At 45.5% G+C, this 17399-nt stretch overlaps 1 protein-coding gene and 1 pseudogene across 6 annotated transcripts in view; both read right to left on the reverse strand.

Moving 5' to 3' along the window:
- SFMBT2 (Scm like with four mbt domains 2) overlaps positions 1 to 17399 on the reverse strand; it is a 185251-nt gene that overhangs the window by 33321 nt on the left and 134531 nt on the right. For all 6 annotated transcript variants that reach the window (XM_039871030.1, XM_039871029.1, XM_039871031.1 and 3 more), the window contains 2 exons: positions 16485 to 16567; positions 11065 to 11191 (listed from right to left, as the gene is read on the reverse strand). In XM_039871030.1, the coding sequence (XP_039726964.1) occupies positions 11065 to 11191; positions 16485 to 16567 (210 nt within the window). The remainder of the gene's footprint in view (positions 1 to 11064; positions 11192 to 16484; positions 16568 to 17399) is intronic.
- Positions 3536 to 3657, reverse strand: LOC120609795 (uncharacterized; annotated as a pseudogene).

Consider the following 17399-nt stretch of genomic DNA (forward strand, 5'->3'; position numbering starts at 1 on the left):
TGAGGGGCGCGAGGAGGGTGGGGCTTGGGGATCAGGACGTGCTCCCCGCGGACGTTGGGAGGACGTCGGGAGGACGGCGTGGCCCAGGCACGTGAGAGGGCGCCCCAGTCCTCCTTCCCCCCAAAATAGCTCTGAGACTAACGGCTGTGGTCAAAGAGCTCTGGCTCCTGAGAGAAAAACAATCTGAAAAACGGCCAACGAGCCAAGAGAAGGTTCTGCACGGAACCGAGTTTCTTCTTTTATAAAGAAGAAAAGAAGGAAAAAAGCTTCGAGGAAAGACACGCTCGAACCACGCATCAGGACTCTTAGCGGTGACTCACTGGCCCTGGCCACCCAATGCCACTCGGCTTCGCCGAAAACCAAGACGAAAGCGACAGGGGACGGCCGCTCGCCGCGCCGTGTCACCGCGCGACGGCCGCCGGACGTGGGCTCGGGGCCCGCCCAGCAGCCTCGCTTCGCAAAGCTGAGCCACCCAAACCGCACGCCGGCCGGGGCAACCCGCGCTGGCTCATCAGCCCCCAACCTCGTCTCGGCATAAAGTCAGTGCCTTAAGAGCCGTGTCAGCTGCGCCGAAGGCGGGCAGGTGTACGGGGCTGCGTTTCAAAGTGGTGGAACCGACAGAAATCGGTGCTGTCTCATAGGACTCCACGGAGGAACTGCTGCCTCAACGGAAACCTCACTGAAAATGGCGGCGAAAAAGAACTCTGGCGCAGGGGTCACTCATCATGCACGGCTGACCCCTACAGGAAGGAAGAGACGGACCGTCCACCTCCCACCTCCAGCCGGAAGTGAGACTACTTTACTACCGCAGCAGGAGGGAAGAGTCTTCCTGGGCTCGGCCAATGGGAGGCTGCCGTGGCTCAGCCAATGAGAACTCACTACACTTAGAACTCTCGGTTTCCTCCAATGGAGGCTTCCTTTACAAAAGCCCCTCCCAAGTCCATAAAAGACAGTTTGTCTCCTGTGTTTCTAGACTTCCCTGGGTCGCCATTAGCCCACAAGTCCTGAATTGCAATTCTTTGTTGTTCCCAAATAAACCCGTTTTGCTGGAAAAATATATGGCTGTCTATTTTTTTAAGGTCAACACAACCAATATTTAACCTATTTGTAAAGGAAATCATCAAACAAGTAAGAAGACATCCAAAACAAACAAAAGGTGAAGAACCTCTCCAAGTAGCTTCAAATGTAGAGGAGATTTTTCTTATCCTAAAGGGTACACGATTCCCCAGAGGGTGCAATGAAGAGGGTCGCTGACCTGCTTCCCCATCATACAGGACATGTTCTCATCTTCAGACTCACAAAAATAGCCTGCGTTTCCTAGCTACTCAACAATTTTGCTAACGGGTTGAATTCATCTACTAGATGTATTTGTATTTCCAGATTCATGTTTAGGTAAGGTTGTCTTTACAGTACTTTAAAATTCTTTGATCATACTTTCCATTCAATTAAACAAATATTTATTAGCTATGATATGTCAGCTACCACATACTCAAGAAAGTTATAGTCCTGCCTCTATTCACCCCCAAATCTAGCCCATTATGGCATGCATTAAAAAAGAACTATTGGAAAAGTGGGTTACTTATCACCCAGGAAAGTTTTCCTGACTCTGAAACTTTTCCAATCCTATTCTGAATGATAAGTACCAATTCTTTATTTCCCTTTATCAGCCTTATGATTCTAGATACATCTGACTGGACTCAGAATAGTCCTTTAAAACAGAACCCCTTATTTTTCAAGATTAGAGACTCAGTAGCTTACCAAATAATCCATTACAAATGTATGCAATGCTCTTTTCTTGATTATTCTTGGATTGCCAAAACGACCTATGCAAAGCTAGATGTTCCCCCTAAGGACCACTGCAAGATTCTTTATCATTTCATAGAAAAACTTCTTATGGAAAACACAAGACCATGCTCAATATCTGAATTTGTTTCAGCTGCATCAATTCAGTATGGATTCTACTTATTCATTCTTATCTAGAATCTTCATCTCAAAAATCATCAGGAAGCATAAATCTCCATCTATGGGGAAAAACTTAAATAAATTATCACACCTCCATATGATGGAATATTCTGTCACTATAAAGAAAATATGAGAAACCTCTTTATATATTTATATGTAAAGACGTATAAGGATTGTTGAATACACAGTATTCAGCCGGTTGCAAAGTGCCGTGTATATATAGTATGCTACCATCTGTCCAAAAAGGAGGAAATAACATATATTTATATGTGCATGAGATAAATCTGGAATGAAATGCAAAATACTAATATGGCAGGTGTCTTCTGGGAGAGGAACTGAGTGGCCGTGGGCTGGGGGCACAGGAGTAGAAGAGAGAATCTGACCAAAGATACTTTTCTGTATTGTTGGCCCTTGTGAATGAATTACCTGTTTTACAACCAAACCCTCACTATCACCACAATAACAACAAAACAACACAAGATATTCAGAGAACAAAGGAGAAAGCTCATACGTGAATAGGATACTGCCACAGAGATAAGATTAATTAATGAAGGACAAGTTACCTTAAAAGGAAATAAGGCTAAACTATGAATCATGTCACTGTTCAGAGGAGAAAGGCTTTCCATACTTACAAAGCAAATGCACTAGCACATAAATTTGTAAGAATCACTTAGGAATTCAAAATAGTTTTGCAATTTGCTGTATCCGGAGACTTTGTCCCCCAGACCAGCGAACACCATCCATTTCCACAAAGTTTCACTACATGTATAAAATATTTTCTAACTGCAAGAGACTGCATCATGGCTTAATCTAGCAGATGACCTGTTCTACTTAGAACACCAGGATGAAAAAAAAATGATGGCTTGTAAGGATGCTGAATTATCTCCTTAGAAACACAATCCTATCAAATGTCCCAGGAAATTATGGACAAGAACAAGTATGGGCTAGCACGGGAGTGAGAGGTGCTACTGGGGGACCAGAGGCAAGAGGGGTGTGAGGAGAGAGGCTAAGAGCCAAATGTAAGGCAGATAAATGACTTCCATTGGCTCCCATAACAGAATCAGAATGACTCCTGTATCTCAGTTGAAAGCTGGGATGGGAAGAAGGGCAAGAGGAATTTAAGGAAGCAAATGAACCTTCTTCGGTACCCACATTAATAGTTAAAAGTCACATCAAATCGTGATGGACTCAGTGTGCAATTAAAAGGTAAAGCACTGAAAGAATGAAAAGCTAGTTTATTATCCGTGAGCAAGCAAGAAAGTTTGTCACCCGGGTGCTGACAAACCCACGGGCCATCTGTCACACTCCTTCCCTTCCATCCGCAGATGCCTATCCAGGAATAAGATTTTAGGGTATCCCCTTGTCAGCTCTGGAGCTAAATTCCTAAGGAATAGAGAGAGGAGCAAAGCTGTGCCTGGCAAGATCAAGATATGGTAGAAAACACAATCCAAAAGGAAAACCATAAAAATGGGATTAAGTGTGTTTGTGGGAAGAGAGAAACACGCACGCGCGTGACTGCAAACACTTACTATGAGCCAGACCCTTTTCTTTCTTTCTTTCTTTTTTTTTTTTATACCTACAACACCTGGTCTTCCTAGGTGGTCTCCCATCCAAGTACTACTAACCAGGCCCAACCCCGCTTAGCTTCCGAGATCAGACGGGATCGGGCTCGTTCAGGGTGGCGTGGCCGTAGACGACACTTCTCCAAGTGTTTAATCGTCACCACGACCTTAAGACACTGGGACTTTCATCGCCGTTTTATAGATGAGCAAACTGAGGCACAGCAAGTGAAAAATCTGGGATTCGAACCTGAGCAGTCCGGCACCAGAGCCTTAGAAAGCAGTTGAGATGGCCAGTTTTCTCTCCCTCATTTTTATTCCTGGTCTGTCTAACATCCGTCTTATTCTTTCAAGGCCCCTATCCCTTCTTCAGAATTCCAATCTGAGGTAGCCATCGCCAGCCTACCAAGAAGGGGAAAGAGCCAGATCTGCCGCCTCTGCAGGCAGACGGTGTCAGGCTCAGGGGCTCAGGTCTCTTCAGTGAGGACATGATTCTTATCAGAAGTCTCATTCATCACAATGACAACTGGAAAGCCCACACTCTGCTTCGGTTCCTGCTGCAAAGCCTTTGCTTAAGAAAGCCAGAGCCGGTTCTGTTGCTGGCCACCAAGAACCTGTTTAACCCAGCATGGGCTATGGGGACAAAACAGATTTGGAAGTCTCAGAGGCCTGTCCCCATAGACAGTTCTAATAGTTAGGTCACCTCCTCTTCCTGCAGGAAATACTGCTCCCATATGCTGACTTGCTGAAGCAGCTGCTCCCAAAAGTCTCATGCAGCCCGAACCTCTTTTTAGAGATTTTAAAACCACCCACAGTGGCTTGAAATGTAATTATTTTCATATTAGCATTTTCCTTTGTTTTATTTTCGCCAGTCTCTGCGAAACGCTTACTAACCACCTGACTTTTCCACAGATTCTGGGGATGCTTAAGGGGCAGTTTTCTGCACCTGGCCTCCTGAACATGAAAGGCTGCCTCGCACAAGTCTCTCTGAACCATGCCACGATTTGCCCATTTGATCCCCTAGAGTCCTTTGCGGACGCCAGTGTGTATAAGTCATCTGGAGAGGGCGACTTTATGCAGATCCCCAGGCCCTGCTCCTGGGATCCTGTGGCGGCCCCAGAAATCTGTATTTTGGTAGCACTCCCGCTGACGACGATGTGGAAGGTCGTTTCCTAGAACTGAACCGAGCGTGCGAAAAAACTGACCAAGGAGTTTTTGAATTTTAGCCTACACGTATAAAATATCTCCCCACTTCAAAATCTGGTTTGCAGAACAGCGCTTCGTAAGGGGCTGCCGTATCCGAAATCGCTTTCAGGAACAAAGACTTTATTTATTCCTCGCGCGTGTTCAGCAGGCACCGCGCAAGCAGAGTGCACATGAACTTGTGGACAAATACCGTGCCATGCGGCAGGCAAAGATGGGACACAGCCCTGTGGAACGGCTCACGGTTAACAGACATGACGGGTCGTCTGCTCAGACGGAGCACAGGCTCTGTGCGGGGAGGTGACATTGAAATGAAGAGTTACTGCCTTTGTTTTGCTCGTCACCCCCTCCGCCTATCCTGGGCCTTCACGATGACGCGCCAAACACAACTCAGTACTTTATAGACACCGACCCACGTGGCCCCTCCCCGCAGCCATCCCACAGGGGAGAAGCCATGCTCGTATACATTTTATAGAGCTGTACAAACAAGAAAAAGGATTTTAAACTCACAAAGCACTCGAGATCTTGCATCTAGGAGGCCGGCGTGTACGTGGGAAGGGTCTAGAACGCCCCGTGATGGAACTCGAGTCTTTACTCCGTAAGAAATGCAGACTCTCAGGATGCTGGAAGGAAAGCGAGGCCCGCATTTCACAAAGCCAACTCTGAGAGCCCCACGAAGATGGCAGAGAGAGCAGATGGGAGACTACTGAAATCCTAAGAGGCAGGGGTGACGACGTAGCAGTAAGAAGAGACAGACACAGATGCAGAGGGGACACCGCAGTGACGAGCCACGTGGGGTCGGTGTGGGAGCAAACAGACAAGAGTAATTCCAGGGTTTCTTTCTAACTGGGACGACTCTGCGGTGTCTGGCGCGGGGAAATAACGGAGCTGTTTGCTCAGACTGGAAACTTGAAGAGCAAACGCCGGGGCCACGGCGGGGAGGCCCGGTCGGGAAACTGAGTGCGCCCGGAGATGCCGTGCACGTGGGTAAAAGTGAGAGAGCCGCGGATGTGTCTGCCGGGAGTGGCGTCATGGCCACTCGAAGTCACGGAGGAAGATGAGACGGCACGGGCGCCGGGGGAGAGAACGGCTGGGAAGAACGCTGACTGTTACATGTGAGGAAAGCAGAACAAAGGTGAAACCAAGAACGTCCGTCTCAGGACAAGTCACGGGGAGGAAGAGGACCGTGCCCAGCCGGTGTTCTGGAAAAGATGGCGGGGCGAGGCGGGTGGGGGGCTTTGAAGGAGGGATCCACATAGGTCAGATGCTGAGAAGAAGAAACGGGGCGGGACCAACCTGGAGACGGAGAATTGCGCATCGTTGCAGAGAAACTTGTAGAAAGAAAACACATCCTCAGTAAAAAAACAAACAAACAAACAAACAAAAAATACACACAGAAAAACGACCATCGAAGCAAGAGATGAGGAAGAATGTGTATTCACCTTCTTAACAAGAGGAAGAGAAAACCAAACGAGAGGGGACAATGGGGCCAAGAGAGGGACTGACCGGCCACGGAGAGGACACTTATCGTTTACCAGCCACCTCGATGAAAACGATAAGCCTCCACCATTTCCCCAGGCAACTCGCGATCGCCTATATTCTATTTTCCACAAAATCGGGTTTTCTTTTATAATTAAGTCGAAAGGAGGAATGCTCTAATATAATCATCTGGTCCAAAGTAGATTTAATTTTCCAGCAATCTGGCACGGGAGCAACCTAGGCCCTGGATCAAAACGCTTTTTCAAGCCCTGGTGTGGGCCCTCGTCCGCTACGTCTGACATGGAATCAGGTTTTGCCACCAGGAGCTCAGGGACAAAAAACTCCATGAACCGTGACCTGGTATGTTATGTGATTCGCTCATTCACTTACTCGATTATTCATTTGTCAAATATTTGAGAGTGTACGAAGTACAGCAGACAAAGAAGGCAAGAAGCAAGGCAGTTCAGGCCTCGAGACCCAAGACAGAGTGGAGTGTGGAGGCAAGGGATGGACGGGCTGTACCGACGGAAGACAGGTTGAACATCTCTCTACAAAGCAGCTAGACCTCTAGGTCCCCTACCTCAGCCCCGGCAGAGGGCGGGAGGTTTTCCCTCTAGAAAAGAGAAAGCAGGGCAACTTAAGTGTGGGCAGCACCGGGCAGAAGCTGCGAACAGGGAGCAGACGAGGGCAAAATACAGGATTACGTGAACGTGCACATGACAGATGTAGAAGCCGTCACTCCGAGCGGCATAGTTGTAAGCGAGGTAAGGACACTACAGTAGCACAGGTTATGGGTGAGACTGTGGTCCCCGTGAGCCTGGCCTGGTCAGGGACGTGTCCTGCGAGGCACTGTGCTGCGTTCCAACAGGAAGGGACGTCTGACACGTAAAGCAAGTGGAGAATAGGAAGCCAGCAGAGGACCATGTGCCAAGGTCTAGCGCGCCGTCGCCATGAGGCTGAGAGAAAATCACAGATAGATCAGAAACTGGCACTGGACAAGTCTAGGTGCACGCACTTCCTAAGAGTTTGGAAAAGGAGAGATCATACCCTTCCTCGAGCTGTCACTGCACCTCGTGTTGAAACACCTACGCTGAAACTCCACCTGAGGCACAGACTTAGAGAGTCCGCGTGTGGCCCACGATGGCTGCCATCTGCGGAAACCAGGGACCACACGTGTGCTGGACCCTGCACGTTCTGTGCTTGTCAGTATGGAGTGTGAAGTTCACGGGGAGGAGATGCAATTCCTGGAGTCGAAAAAGCTGCTGTCCAAAGCCATACCGAGCACAGATGCACAGAGGGAAATTCATGCAGCAGGTGTCACTAAGTGGAACTGCGCCCAGGGTAACGAACCCCACAGGCCATCCTTCTGTCCCTACATCCACAGGGAACTCACCGAGACCCCGCCTGTCTGTGTCCGTTCACCATGGCGCTCCCAATTTCAAAACGAGGTTTTGGTGCTCACGTTCTAAAGATCTCTACAAAAGTCGCTGTCTGAGTAACTTAGAGCAGAAAGGAAGCCTGCTGGTCATAATACCATTTATGACACAAAAGGAATTTCTCCCTCAGCTCGAAAGCTAAGATGCTTCTTGTTCAGAGATATGGAGCACGTCGCATCTCTTCTAAGTGGGAAATGATATTAACGATGACAAGGATGAGAGGAACCAAGGAAGACAATGCAAAGGCGCAGATGCTCTTAGATGACAGGCTGTGAGGGCGAATGGAACACCCACACCCTACCTGTCCCCTAAGAAAATGACCTGACGTGGACGTGAGGTGACTCGGATTGTGAGAATCGCAGACAGAGGTGCCAGCCAGCGTGTGAGCCAGTGTGAGTGAGTGTGTGCGTGTGTGTGTGTGTGTCTGCAATGCCGGAGGTCTTAAAACTGAAGGTGATGTATATTAGATGGACACTACTCAGAACCGTAGCTGTGACTGCCTGGAACGGAATACACCGCACGAGAAAGCAATGACGTCCTTTCCAAAACACAAAGCCGTGTCACCGTCGACTGCCCGTGCTCGCTGTCGGCGGCCTGTGAGAGCTTGAAATTCGTTCCAAATATGCACCGAAAATAATGTTACGCTAACCTCGTCTATCTTATTCATTGCTCCCTCTTCAACATCAGCTCCTTTATAGACACTTAAAAGAACTATGTGACTTCAGGAGGAGGTAAATGTTACATTAAAAGGATCATTTTAATGACCTAAAAGTCGTCAATTAGCCATTGTTGAAAATAATTCAAATCAATTTAATGCACAAAAATAACTTATAAATTGTCAGGAAGTACTTTATAAATTTCAAGTGTCAAATAAATGGTCTATAATCAGAAGTGCCATCATCATAAAAATATTTTAACAGCCACAGAGTGACCATGGTGAAGCTATAACACTTTGTCCTCAGGACAGAGGAAAGAAAATTCTATGTACATAAAACGGTGAAATAATGAGAAATAATTGTCGGTAAGCTTGCTGTCATCTTAAAAGGCAAATGCTCATTAAGGGCCAAAAAACAAAACGAAAACAAAAACAACAACAACAAAATTCAAGCAAATTCAAGGAAATCGAATGGAATTTTACTTACTTTGATTTCACAAATGCATATTTTTGACCGATTCATTCCAGGTAGATGATATTCAACTGAATGTTTAAATTTTTTTCTTTAAATATGTAAGGACCGAAAAATGGACAATTTATTTTCTTTTTCGGGGGCCATTTTGTTTTGTTGTTGTTGTTTTTGTGTGTGTTTCTTTTCTAAAAAACTTTATTTTGTTAGTTTCAAGTATAAAGGACATTGGTTAGGCATTTATATAGTTTATAAAACAATCCCCCTAATTGTTCTGTCTCTCCTCTGGCTCTCCGCCTAGCCATGACACTAATGCTGACTGCATTCCCAGTGCCGTGCTCCCCATCCCTGTGACCCTCTAGCGACTACTAATGTGTCCTTCTTTAACCCTTCACCCCTGTCTCCCAGCCCCGCAATCCTTCTTTCCTCTGGCCGTCCCCAATTTACTTTCTGATCGGCTTCCTAATGCTAATTTTCATTACTCCAGGATGAAAGCACCCTGGAGAGTAAGAGAAAGAGCTGCCACGAACTGACTTACGTGTCACCGCTGTAAAACCCGAAACGTATATCCAAAGAAAAACAGCAATGAGGAGAAAACAGTGTCCAAATTGTTAAATATACACTAAATGTCGCTCATCACTCTTTTTAAGACTTGGGAAGCTGCGGGGTCTGCAGAATTAAGCAACAAAGATGTCAACGGCAGTGAAAGTCAACCTCAGACATACGTTAATGGCCTGGCTGGTTTCTCCATCTAAAACTCAGGATTCTCCCGCTGCTGTCTGTGTTAGGTAATTAGCAGCTGTGAAACGCTCTGGAAGCACAGACTGCTAAATAAATTATGACTGCCAAAGAATTTCAACCATAACGTGTTAAATGATAATGACGCAACACGGGCTTTGAACTGCACCGTTTTTTGTTTCCAAATTAATAACGCAAACGAGACTCCAATCTCATAATATGGCTTAGCGGGATATTAGGTAGCAAGTCCAAGTTGGGGGTTCGAAACCCCAGAAGGGCTCCTGTTTCCCCAAGAGCAGTTGACCCAACTTTCCATGTAGTAATAAAAATAAGGTCACATTCTATCTCTGGAGCTGCAGAAATATCACCACCGCTCTGCCTGTGTCTACACGTGGGGGAATTCTGACTACAGTCCACTCTACTTGAAAACCCACTAAGCAATAAAGTTTTTGAGAATTCCCTCTTATTTCCAACTGAAATTCCGAAGCCACAGTCACGTTTTAAGCTATTTTCTGGGAATTCGTGGCACCTAATGACATTCTTCATAAAGTCACTGCTCCCTTCCCTCCCCACTCTCTGGAGGGATCATGTCGATGAGATGGTAGGCCTCCCTAAAAACTTTGAATGCTTTTTAGACTTGCTTACTGCAGAAATAGGGATGAAGGTATTAGCAGCGATTCTATGGCCTTCCAAACTTCTATTCCAATGGCGGTATGAGCATGTTATAAGATTTAACATACAGACCAGGAAAGGTCACGTTTTATTATTCATATCGCGATCGTACTGTTTTTCCACATATATCTGAAATAACGACTGAGTAGTATGAAACTGAAAAACAAACAAGCAAACAAAAAAAAAAAATCCCAAAGAATTTTAAATTAAAAAAGATGGGAAAACTTTAGCGATTAAATTAATTTTAATTCTCACTGAAGATATGAATATGTAAATGTATGTAGAAAATATAGTTTTCTATTTTAATTCTAAAATCTGATCAGGGTTTTCTTGACAAAGGACATCGTTCTGGGAATTATTTGTACAATTGTAAATAAAATGTAGCTGTTAAAAACAGTTTAAACACCATTCAACAAACAAACCTAAAATCCTGTTTATTATCTGTTTGGGGAGAAAGTCATCACCAATTACTATTTTGAGGAAAAACTAAACATCCACGGAAGAAATCAAAGTCAAGGGTATTATCCACATTAAAAAAATGCAAATATATAATTCAATCCTCATAATAACCAAGACCTCAAATACCAGTATTAGTGACTCGTATTAATTTAATTGTGACATTAGCTTTTATAATCATAGATGTGAAAAGACCACCATGTTCCAAACATAATTATCACGCCAGCATCTCATTTCATGAAATTATTAGTTAAGATGAAAGCCTCTGAACAAATTTGTATTTGATTAGTTTCACTTATTTAAGAACACTGAATAATTGAAGATCTGTTTGAATAAAAGGGACACAAAAGGGGCACTTCTGAGAAGTGCTGGCGTCGTCTGCACCGCACCATTTCTGAACGGACCCTCAATTCTCCAGAATGACTGATGACGTACCTTCCAGGCGAAGCCACATCAGCCTCCCCTTCACGCTGACGACAGAGGCCACGCAGAGTTCTCCTGGATTCCTGGGGTTCACGGCTTCCAGTTTCATGTTCTTTGTGAAACCCCGACTGAATGACGTCTGAAAGAGAGAAGTGACACTGAGCAGGATGCATCACAGCAAGACAGCGAGCGGCAATTCGGCCGGCCAGCTGATGCAGCGGCAAAGCGCACGCACGCACGCGGGCACGCACACGGCCATTATTCATAAGATGACCGGGCTCGTTCGCTTGTCTGTCTTTCCCGCCACTCACGAGGAAAAGAACCACACCAGAAGTTAGAACTCTGCACGCACACAGTAGGCGCCTAATAACACGTGTTGAATGAGCGAGAGGATGAATATGTTCTCTCTTCCCCTTCCCATTCGCATCCTTATTCCTACAGAAAGAATCTCTGAGCTACAAATCCCATTTCTACTTCCCTATATTCCTCTCTGACATCAGACCTGGGCGTATCTGATGGGTCCTCACCTGGCTTCACCCTCCTTCAGCCTGAAGAATGTCCTTCGCCGTTTCTTTAAGTGCAGTTGTGCTGGTGATGGATTCCCAGAGTTTTCTGTTACCTGAAATGGCCTTTATTTTGCCTTGGTGCTTTTTGCCTCTTTATGTCTTTTTATCTATTTTCTAAGTTTGCTTTTTAAAAATTTATGCGTAGGAAAATTCCCTCTTTCTGGAGCGCTGTTCGACGTGGGCAGGGCTGTGAGGTGAGTGCAGACAGTCATATGGCCACCATCATGACCGAGACACAGAACAGCCCCTTCGCCTCCAAAACACGCTCACACTGGCCATTCATTCAGTAACCAGCTCCTCCCAGGCTCCCAATTCCTGGGCCACTGATCTCTTTTCTGCTCCTATAACTCCGCCTCTTCCATAATGTCCCATAAATGGAGTCATGTGCTCTGAAGCCTCTGAGTCTGGCTTCTTTCACTAGCAAAATGGGTGAGAGTCATCCGTGCTACTGCACGAATCAGTCGTTCATTCTATTCCACCCCGAGTCCTTAAGCGGAGGTCTCACAGACGATCCACCCATTTGAAGGACATCTGAGTCGCTTCCAGTTTGGGGGGATTGTAAATAATGTTGCTATCAACATTCAAGCACAAGTTTTTGTGCGAACATAAGAATCTCAGTCGGCCCCGGCTGCCATAGCAAAACAGCACAGACCAGACACCTTAAACAACAGAATTTTATTGTCTCACAGTCCTGGAGGCTGGAAGTCTGAGATCAGGGTGTCAGCCGGGTTGAAGTCCCCTGAGGCCAATCTCTCTGACTTGTAGATGGCCATCTTCTCTGTGTCACCGTGTGTCTTTCGTCCATGCTTGTGTTTTAATATCTCCTCTCCTTATAAAGACTCCAGTCATACTGGATTAGGGCCCACCCACATTGCCTCGTTTACCTTAATCGCCTCTTTAAAGGCTAACTCCAAATACAGTCGCATTTGAGGTCCTGGGGGTTAGGACTGCAACACGTGAATTTTGGAAGGACATAATGCAGCCTATAACATTGTTTTCACTTCTTTAGAAATAAGATTGCTGTACCATATGGTAAATGTAGGTTTTTTCTTTAAAAAAAAAAAAAAACCCGCCAGATTATTTTCCAATATATCATTTTGCGTTCCCTTCAGCAGCATATGGAGTTCCAGTTGCTAAACATCATCACCAACGCTTGATGTTGCCAGTTTTTCAAATTTTAGCCATTCCCATAGGTAGGTCTAATGGTCTCTCATGATGGTTTTAACTTGTTTTCCCTATGACTGACAATGTTGAGCATTTTTTCTTTGTTTTCTTTGGTTAAGGGTCTGTTTTTAGCTTCACTCTTGAAGTATATTTTTACTGGACACAGAATCACAGTCTCTTCTCTTTCTTTTGGTACTCGAAGGAAGTCGGTTTGCTGTCTTTTGGTCCCCGTTCTTCCCGATGAGAAGTTTGCCATCGTTCAGATTGTTGTCCTTCTTTTTAAAATGCATCATTTTTCTCTGGATATTTTCAAAATTTTTCTCTTTATAGTTGATTATCAACAATTGAACTACGTTGGGTTTCTTCATATTTATGAGACACCTGAATCTGTAAATTTAAGATCTTTCAGTGACTTTGGTAAATTTGGGGCCGTTATTTTTTTTTTCTTCCATAGTTTCTGTGGCCATTTCTTCTGGGTCTCCAGTTACATATGATAGTGTCCCTGAAATTCTCTTCATCTTTCCCCAAACTACCTGCCCATCTTTTTTTCTCTCTGTCCTTCACATAGGATCATTTCTATCTTCAAGGTCATGAACTCTCCCCTCTAGCATCTCTATCCTGCTAGTGAGCCTTTCCAATGAATTTGCTCATTTCAGATATTCTATTTTTCAGTTTTAGAATGTCTCTTTTTTATACTTTCTACTTTTGTTCTGGTACTTCCTATCTTTGCATTCATTATGAGAATATCTTCCTTTACGTCGACGCTTCTCAAACTTTAGGGTATACCAGAATCACCTCGATAGTCTTTTAAAAACACAGACAGCTGGGCCACACCCCAAAGTCTGGGACTCAGTTGATTTGAGCTGAGGCCAGAGATTCTGTATTTCCAACAAGTTACCAGGTGATGCTGAAGCTGTTGGCCTAAGGACCACACTTGGGAGCCAGTTCTTTCCACCGTGGAGCTTAGTTATAACAGCGGCTTTAAAATACTTGCCTGCTCACACCAACATCTGGGTCACGTCGGGTTTGGTCTCAGCTGATTATCTTTTCCACTGAGAATGAGTCAGATTTTCCTATTTCTTCATGTGTTGAGCAATTTTGGATTGAATTCCGGATGTTTTAAATGTTATGTCATGGAAACTCTGGGTTATGTTATATTCCTCCCAGAAGCGTTGATTTTTCTGTTCGAGAAAGCAATTAACTTGGTTGGACTCTGTCTCTTGAGAAGCAGCTTAAATCTCAGTTCTTTTCTTTCATCCTTAGAAACCAGGCTGCTGGGAGTTTGCCTGGCCAATACATGGTTCAGGGATCGGCCAAAGTTTTAGGCAGCGTTTATACACAGAATTTCCGGCTCCTCCTCCTGGCTGCCCCCTAGAACTCCCTTCAATTCTCAGTAGCTGTGGCTCCCCAGATTCTGTTATTGGGTTCATCGGGCCAGGAAAATTGTACATTTTATACTGCTGTTCGAGTCATCCCGTATGTCGTCAGCTGTGACTGACCTCGGGCCACGAGTCTGAAAACGTTGGGACGACCCCGCCCCCCATGCTTCTCCTGTCTTCTGAACAGCTGTTCCCTTCCGGAAACTGCCTGCTTTTGCTCATTCTCCACATCCCTGAGGTAGCTGTTTTTTTTTTTATTCCGTCCAGAGTTTCTCGCTGCTCTCTATGAGAGGATCAGTGCAGTATGTGGCTGTGTCCATCCATGTCGGAGCGGCTTCTGATTGGTGAGCATCCTCAGGGACATGTTGGCCACGCACCCACTCCCACACAACCTCTCCTCTGGTACACGCGAGACGTGTGATTAAAAAACGCATTCGCAATAAGCAACCCATTAAAGAGCACTCTTAACAAGCTAACAAAATTCTGCGAGGTGCCAGTAATACAATGCATACACCAACAGGCAGATGACAATCCTGTCGATTAAATAAATGGGGAGCCAGGAACAAGGGGGGTAGGTGTGTGTATTTGTATCCTAACGAATACACCAGTGTATTTACTGCAAGAAATTAGTCTGGGCACCTACATCCTGGGAGCTCAGAGGCCACCCAGCGACGTGGCTACTTGCTCCACTATTAAAATCCGTGTAGACGACAGCTGGCTGAATGGGAGCAGAGGACAGATAAAAAGGAGCCTTGGTGGAACTGTGTTATCACAGAAGAAGCAACTCCTTAAAAACAGAACTGGGGGAGATGTGAGGATTTTCTTCCCAAAGCTAAAGAATCAGGGACGGATTTTTGTGCTCTTGTCAAGTGGAAGGCTCAAAGCCGAAGAGGTTTGGGGATGTGATGAGGCGTCTCCATGATCCTAAAGGACAGAAGCTTCTGCCACAAGTGACATCAGCATGGTAAGAAGTCGAATAACATTGGCCTGGACTTCGTAAGCCTTGAGCGCGAACCGGCTGTGATCCTCACGGAGGAAAGGTGACACAGCTGTCCCCTTCATACACCTGAACTTCAAAGCGAGGAGAACGATCTTTGTGCAGAGGCCACGTCATCCAAGCAGAAAGTTCGTTTAACCATCCAAGGAGCCCTGACTCGTTTCTGTATTCAGGGTACAAGTTGACACGGTAATCGACCTGCTCCATTCTCCACGATCCGTCTTTGACTTGGCTGAGCTTCTTTCTCTCTGTTGAGCCAACACCTTCCACCTCTCAGTCCTCCGTCCTCATGATTTATTAGCCCCATAGCACAACTGATGGGTGAAGCGGCGACGGGTCAGCGGAAGGAGCCCGTGGCCGGAAAACAAGACCCTGACTCGGGAGCGTTCAGCACCGCAGGGGCTGCAGTTCCCCAGCCGAGGGCTGTCGCTTTTCTTACCATAAGGCATTAACTTTCGTCACTGAATGCATGTGTGACACACCGGGCTATACATTCATGTCTCATTCTTAAAACGGAGACACTAATTCATGTCTCCTTTCAGAGTTCCACGGGTCGATGAAGTTTAAATGAATAATTTATAAACCGCTTAATACAACCAACCTTAGAAGGCAAGTACACACATGTATGAACACACACACACTGGTTTCATGTGTCACAAAAATCCTATGATTATGCCAATATGCTCTATTTGAACAAGGTAGGGGCTTAAAATGAGCCAAGGACAAAATCGTTGGACCAGCATCCTACTAAAGTAATCCAAGACAAAAAAATAATAATGATGTCATATTCCTTAGGAAGAGAGAATCCTCTATCAATAGGCTTATCAATTTCACACTCCATAGCAAGTGCCTACTAACGGTGACACAGGTGGCTAGCTGGTCACCAGTTTGTCCTCCTTCTTCCACAGTAGGAAATCATAGCTGGGCACATCCTAGCCTCACATGCGGCCCAGTGCAGCTAAGTGACCGTCCTCGCCAGCGGGAGGGGAGTGGAGGAGTACGTGTCCACACAGCCAGAGTGCTTAGAACCAGCGCCGTCTTCCCTGGATCTCTTTTCCTACCTGCTCACCAGACTCAGGTGAGGACAGGAACAAATAAACCTATACCATGTTTGGGCCGCTATACACTTAGCAGTCTATTTGCTACTATGGTCCAGTATTATCCTAATACACAAGCTGCGAGGAGGACTTTTCAAAAACTACAAGGGTTTCGGGACCCCCCCGGTACACAGCACTCTCATCTTGCTCAAGAAATGGAAAGCGACTGATAACACTCATGGCCAGCAACATCTACGACAAGAGGAATGGCGAGAAACGAGCTTCTTACGTTTTTGAAGCAGAAGGGAGGTGCTTCTTCTGTTCCATGCTGCTTGTGATAATCTGCCCAGTCAAAGTCCGGACCAGGGTAGCCTGTGCAGGACAAAACACCAACACAACAGCCTTAATCAAGCGAGTTCTCAGACCAATGAGCAGCTTTACGGTGTGTCACTCATAAGGGGTACAAGGGTAGGCCCCCGAAAGATGAAGCTCTTCCTTAAGTCTGAGAGCACATCAGATTTCATGAGGGTCGAATGAAACACTTTTTTTTCCCCCTTTCTTGATTCATTTCATTTTGGGATGGGGGCAGGGGACTGCAGTTATACCATGTATGTCCATCATGACCACCACGAGAAGACACGGGAGAGGGTGAGAAAAAGCAGTTCTAAACCATAAAATAAGAAAGGCGCTGGGCGTGTGGCCTGACCTAGATAGGAAAATACCTCTTTATGAGTATCTGCATTTCCTGTGAACACGGGATGGCACGGGAAATGACAAAGACGGTATCAATTAGGATTAACAGATACTATACATTTTGTTAGGATTAAAGAAATGATACTATACACTTCGTTTAGTGTTCTCTCTTTATTGGTTTAAGTGTGTGTAAAATAAATCTATAAGCAATTTAAGTATATTTTTGATGCAAAAGAAATCAGGGGGATCTCTCCCCTCCCCCATATTGTCAGAAATTCACACCTGCAAATTCGCTTAACATGGGGACTTTGGTTACTGAATCTCACGCTTGCAGGGTGACTACCGAAATTCTTTTCTTTCTTTCTTTCTTTAATTTATTTATTTTAATTAGTTTCAAGTATGTAGTACATTGGTTAGACATCTATACAGTTCATAAAACGATCCCCCCCAATTGCTCCCTCCCTCCCCTGGCCCTCCATCTAGCCAACGTATTAATGCTGACTGCGTTCCC

The sequence above is a fragment of the Pteropus medius genome, unplaced genomic scaffold, assembly GCF_902729225.1.
Source record: "Pteropus medius unplaced genomic scaffold, Ma_sr-lr_union100, whole genome shotgun sequence".
Lineage (NCBI taxonomy): Eukaryota > Metazoa > Chordata > Mammalia > Chiroptera > Pteropodidae > Pteropus > Pteropus medius.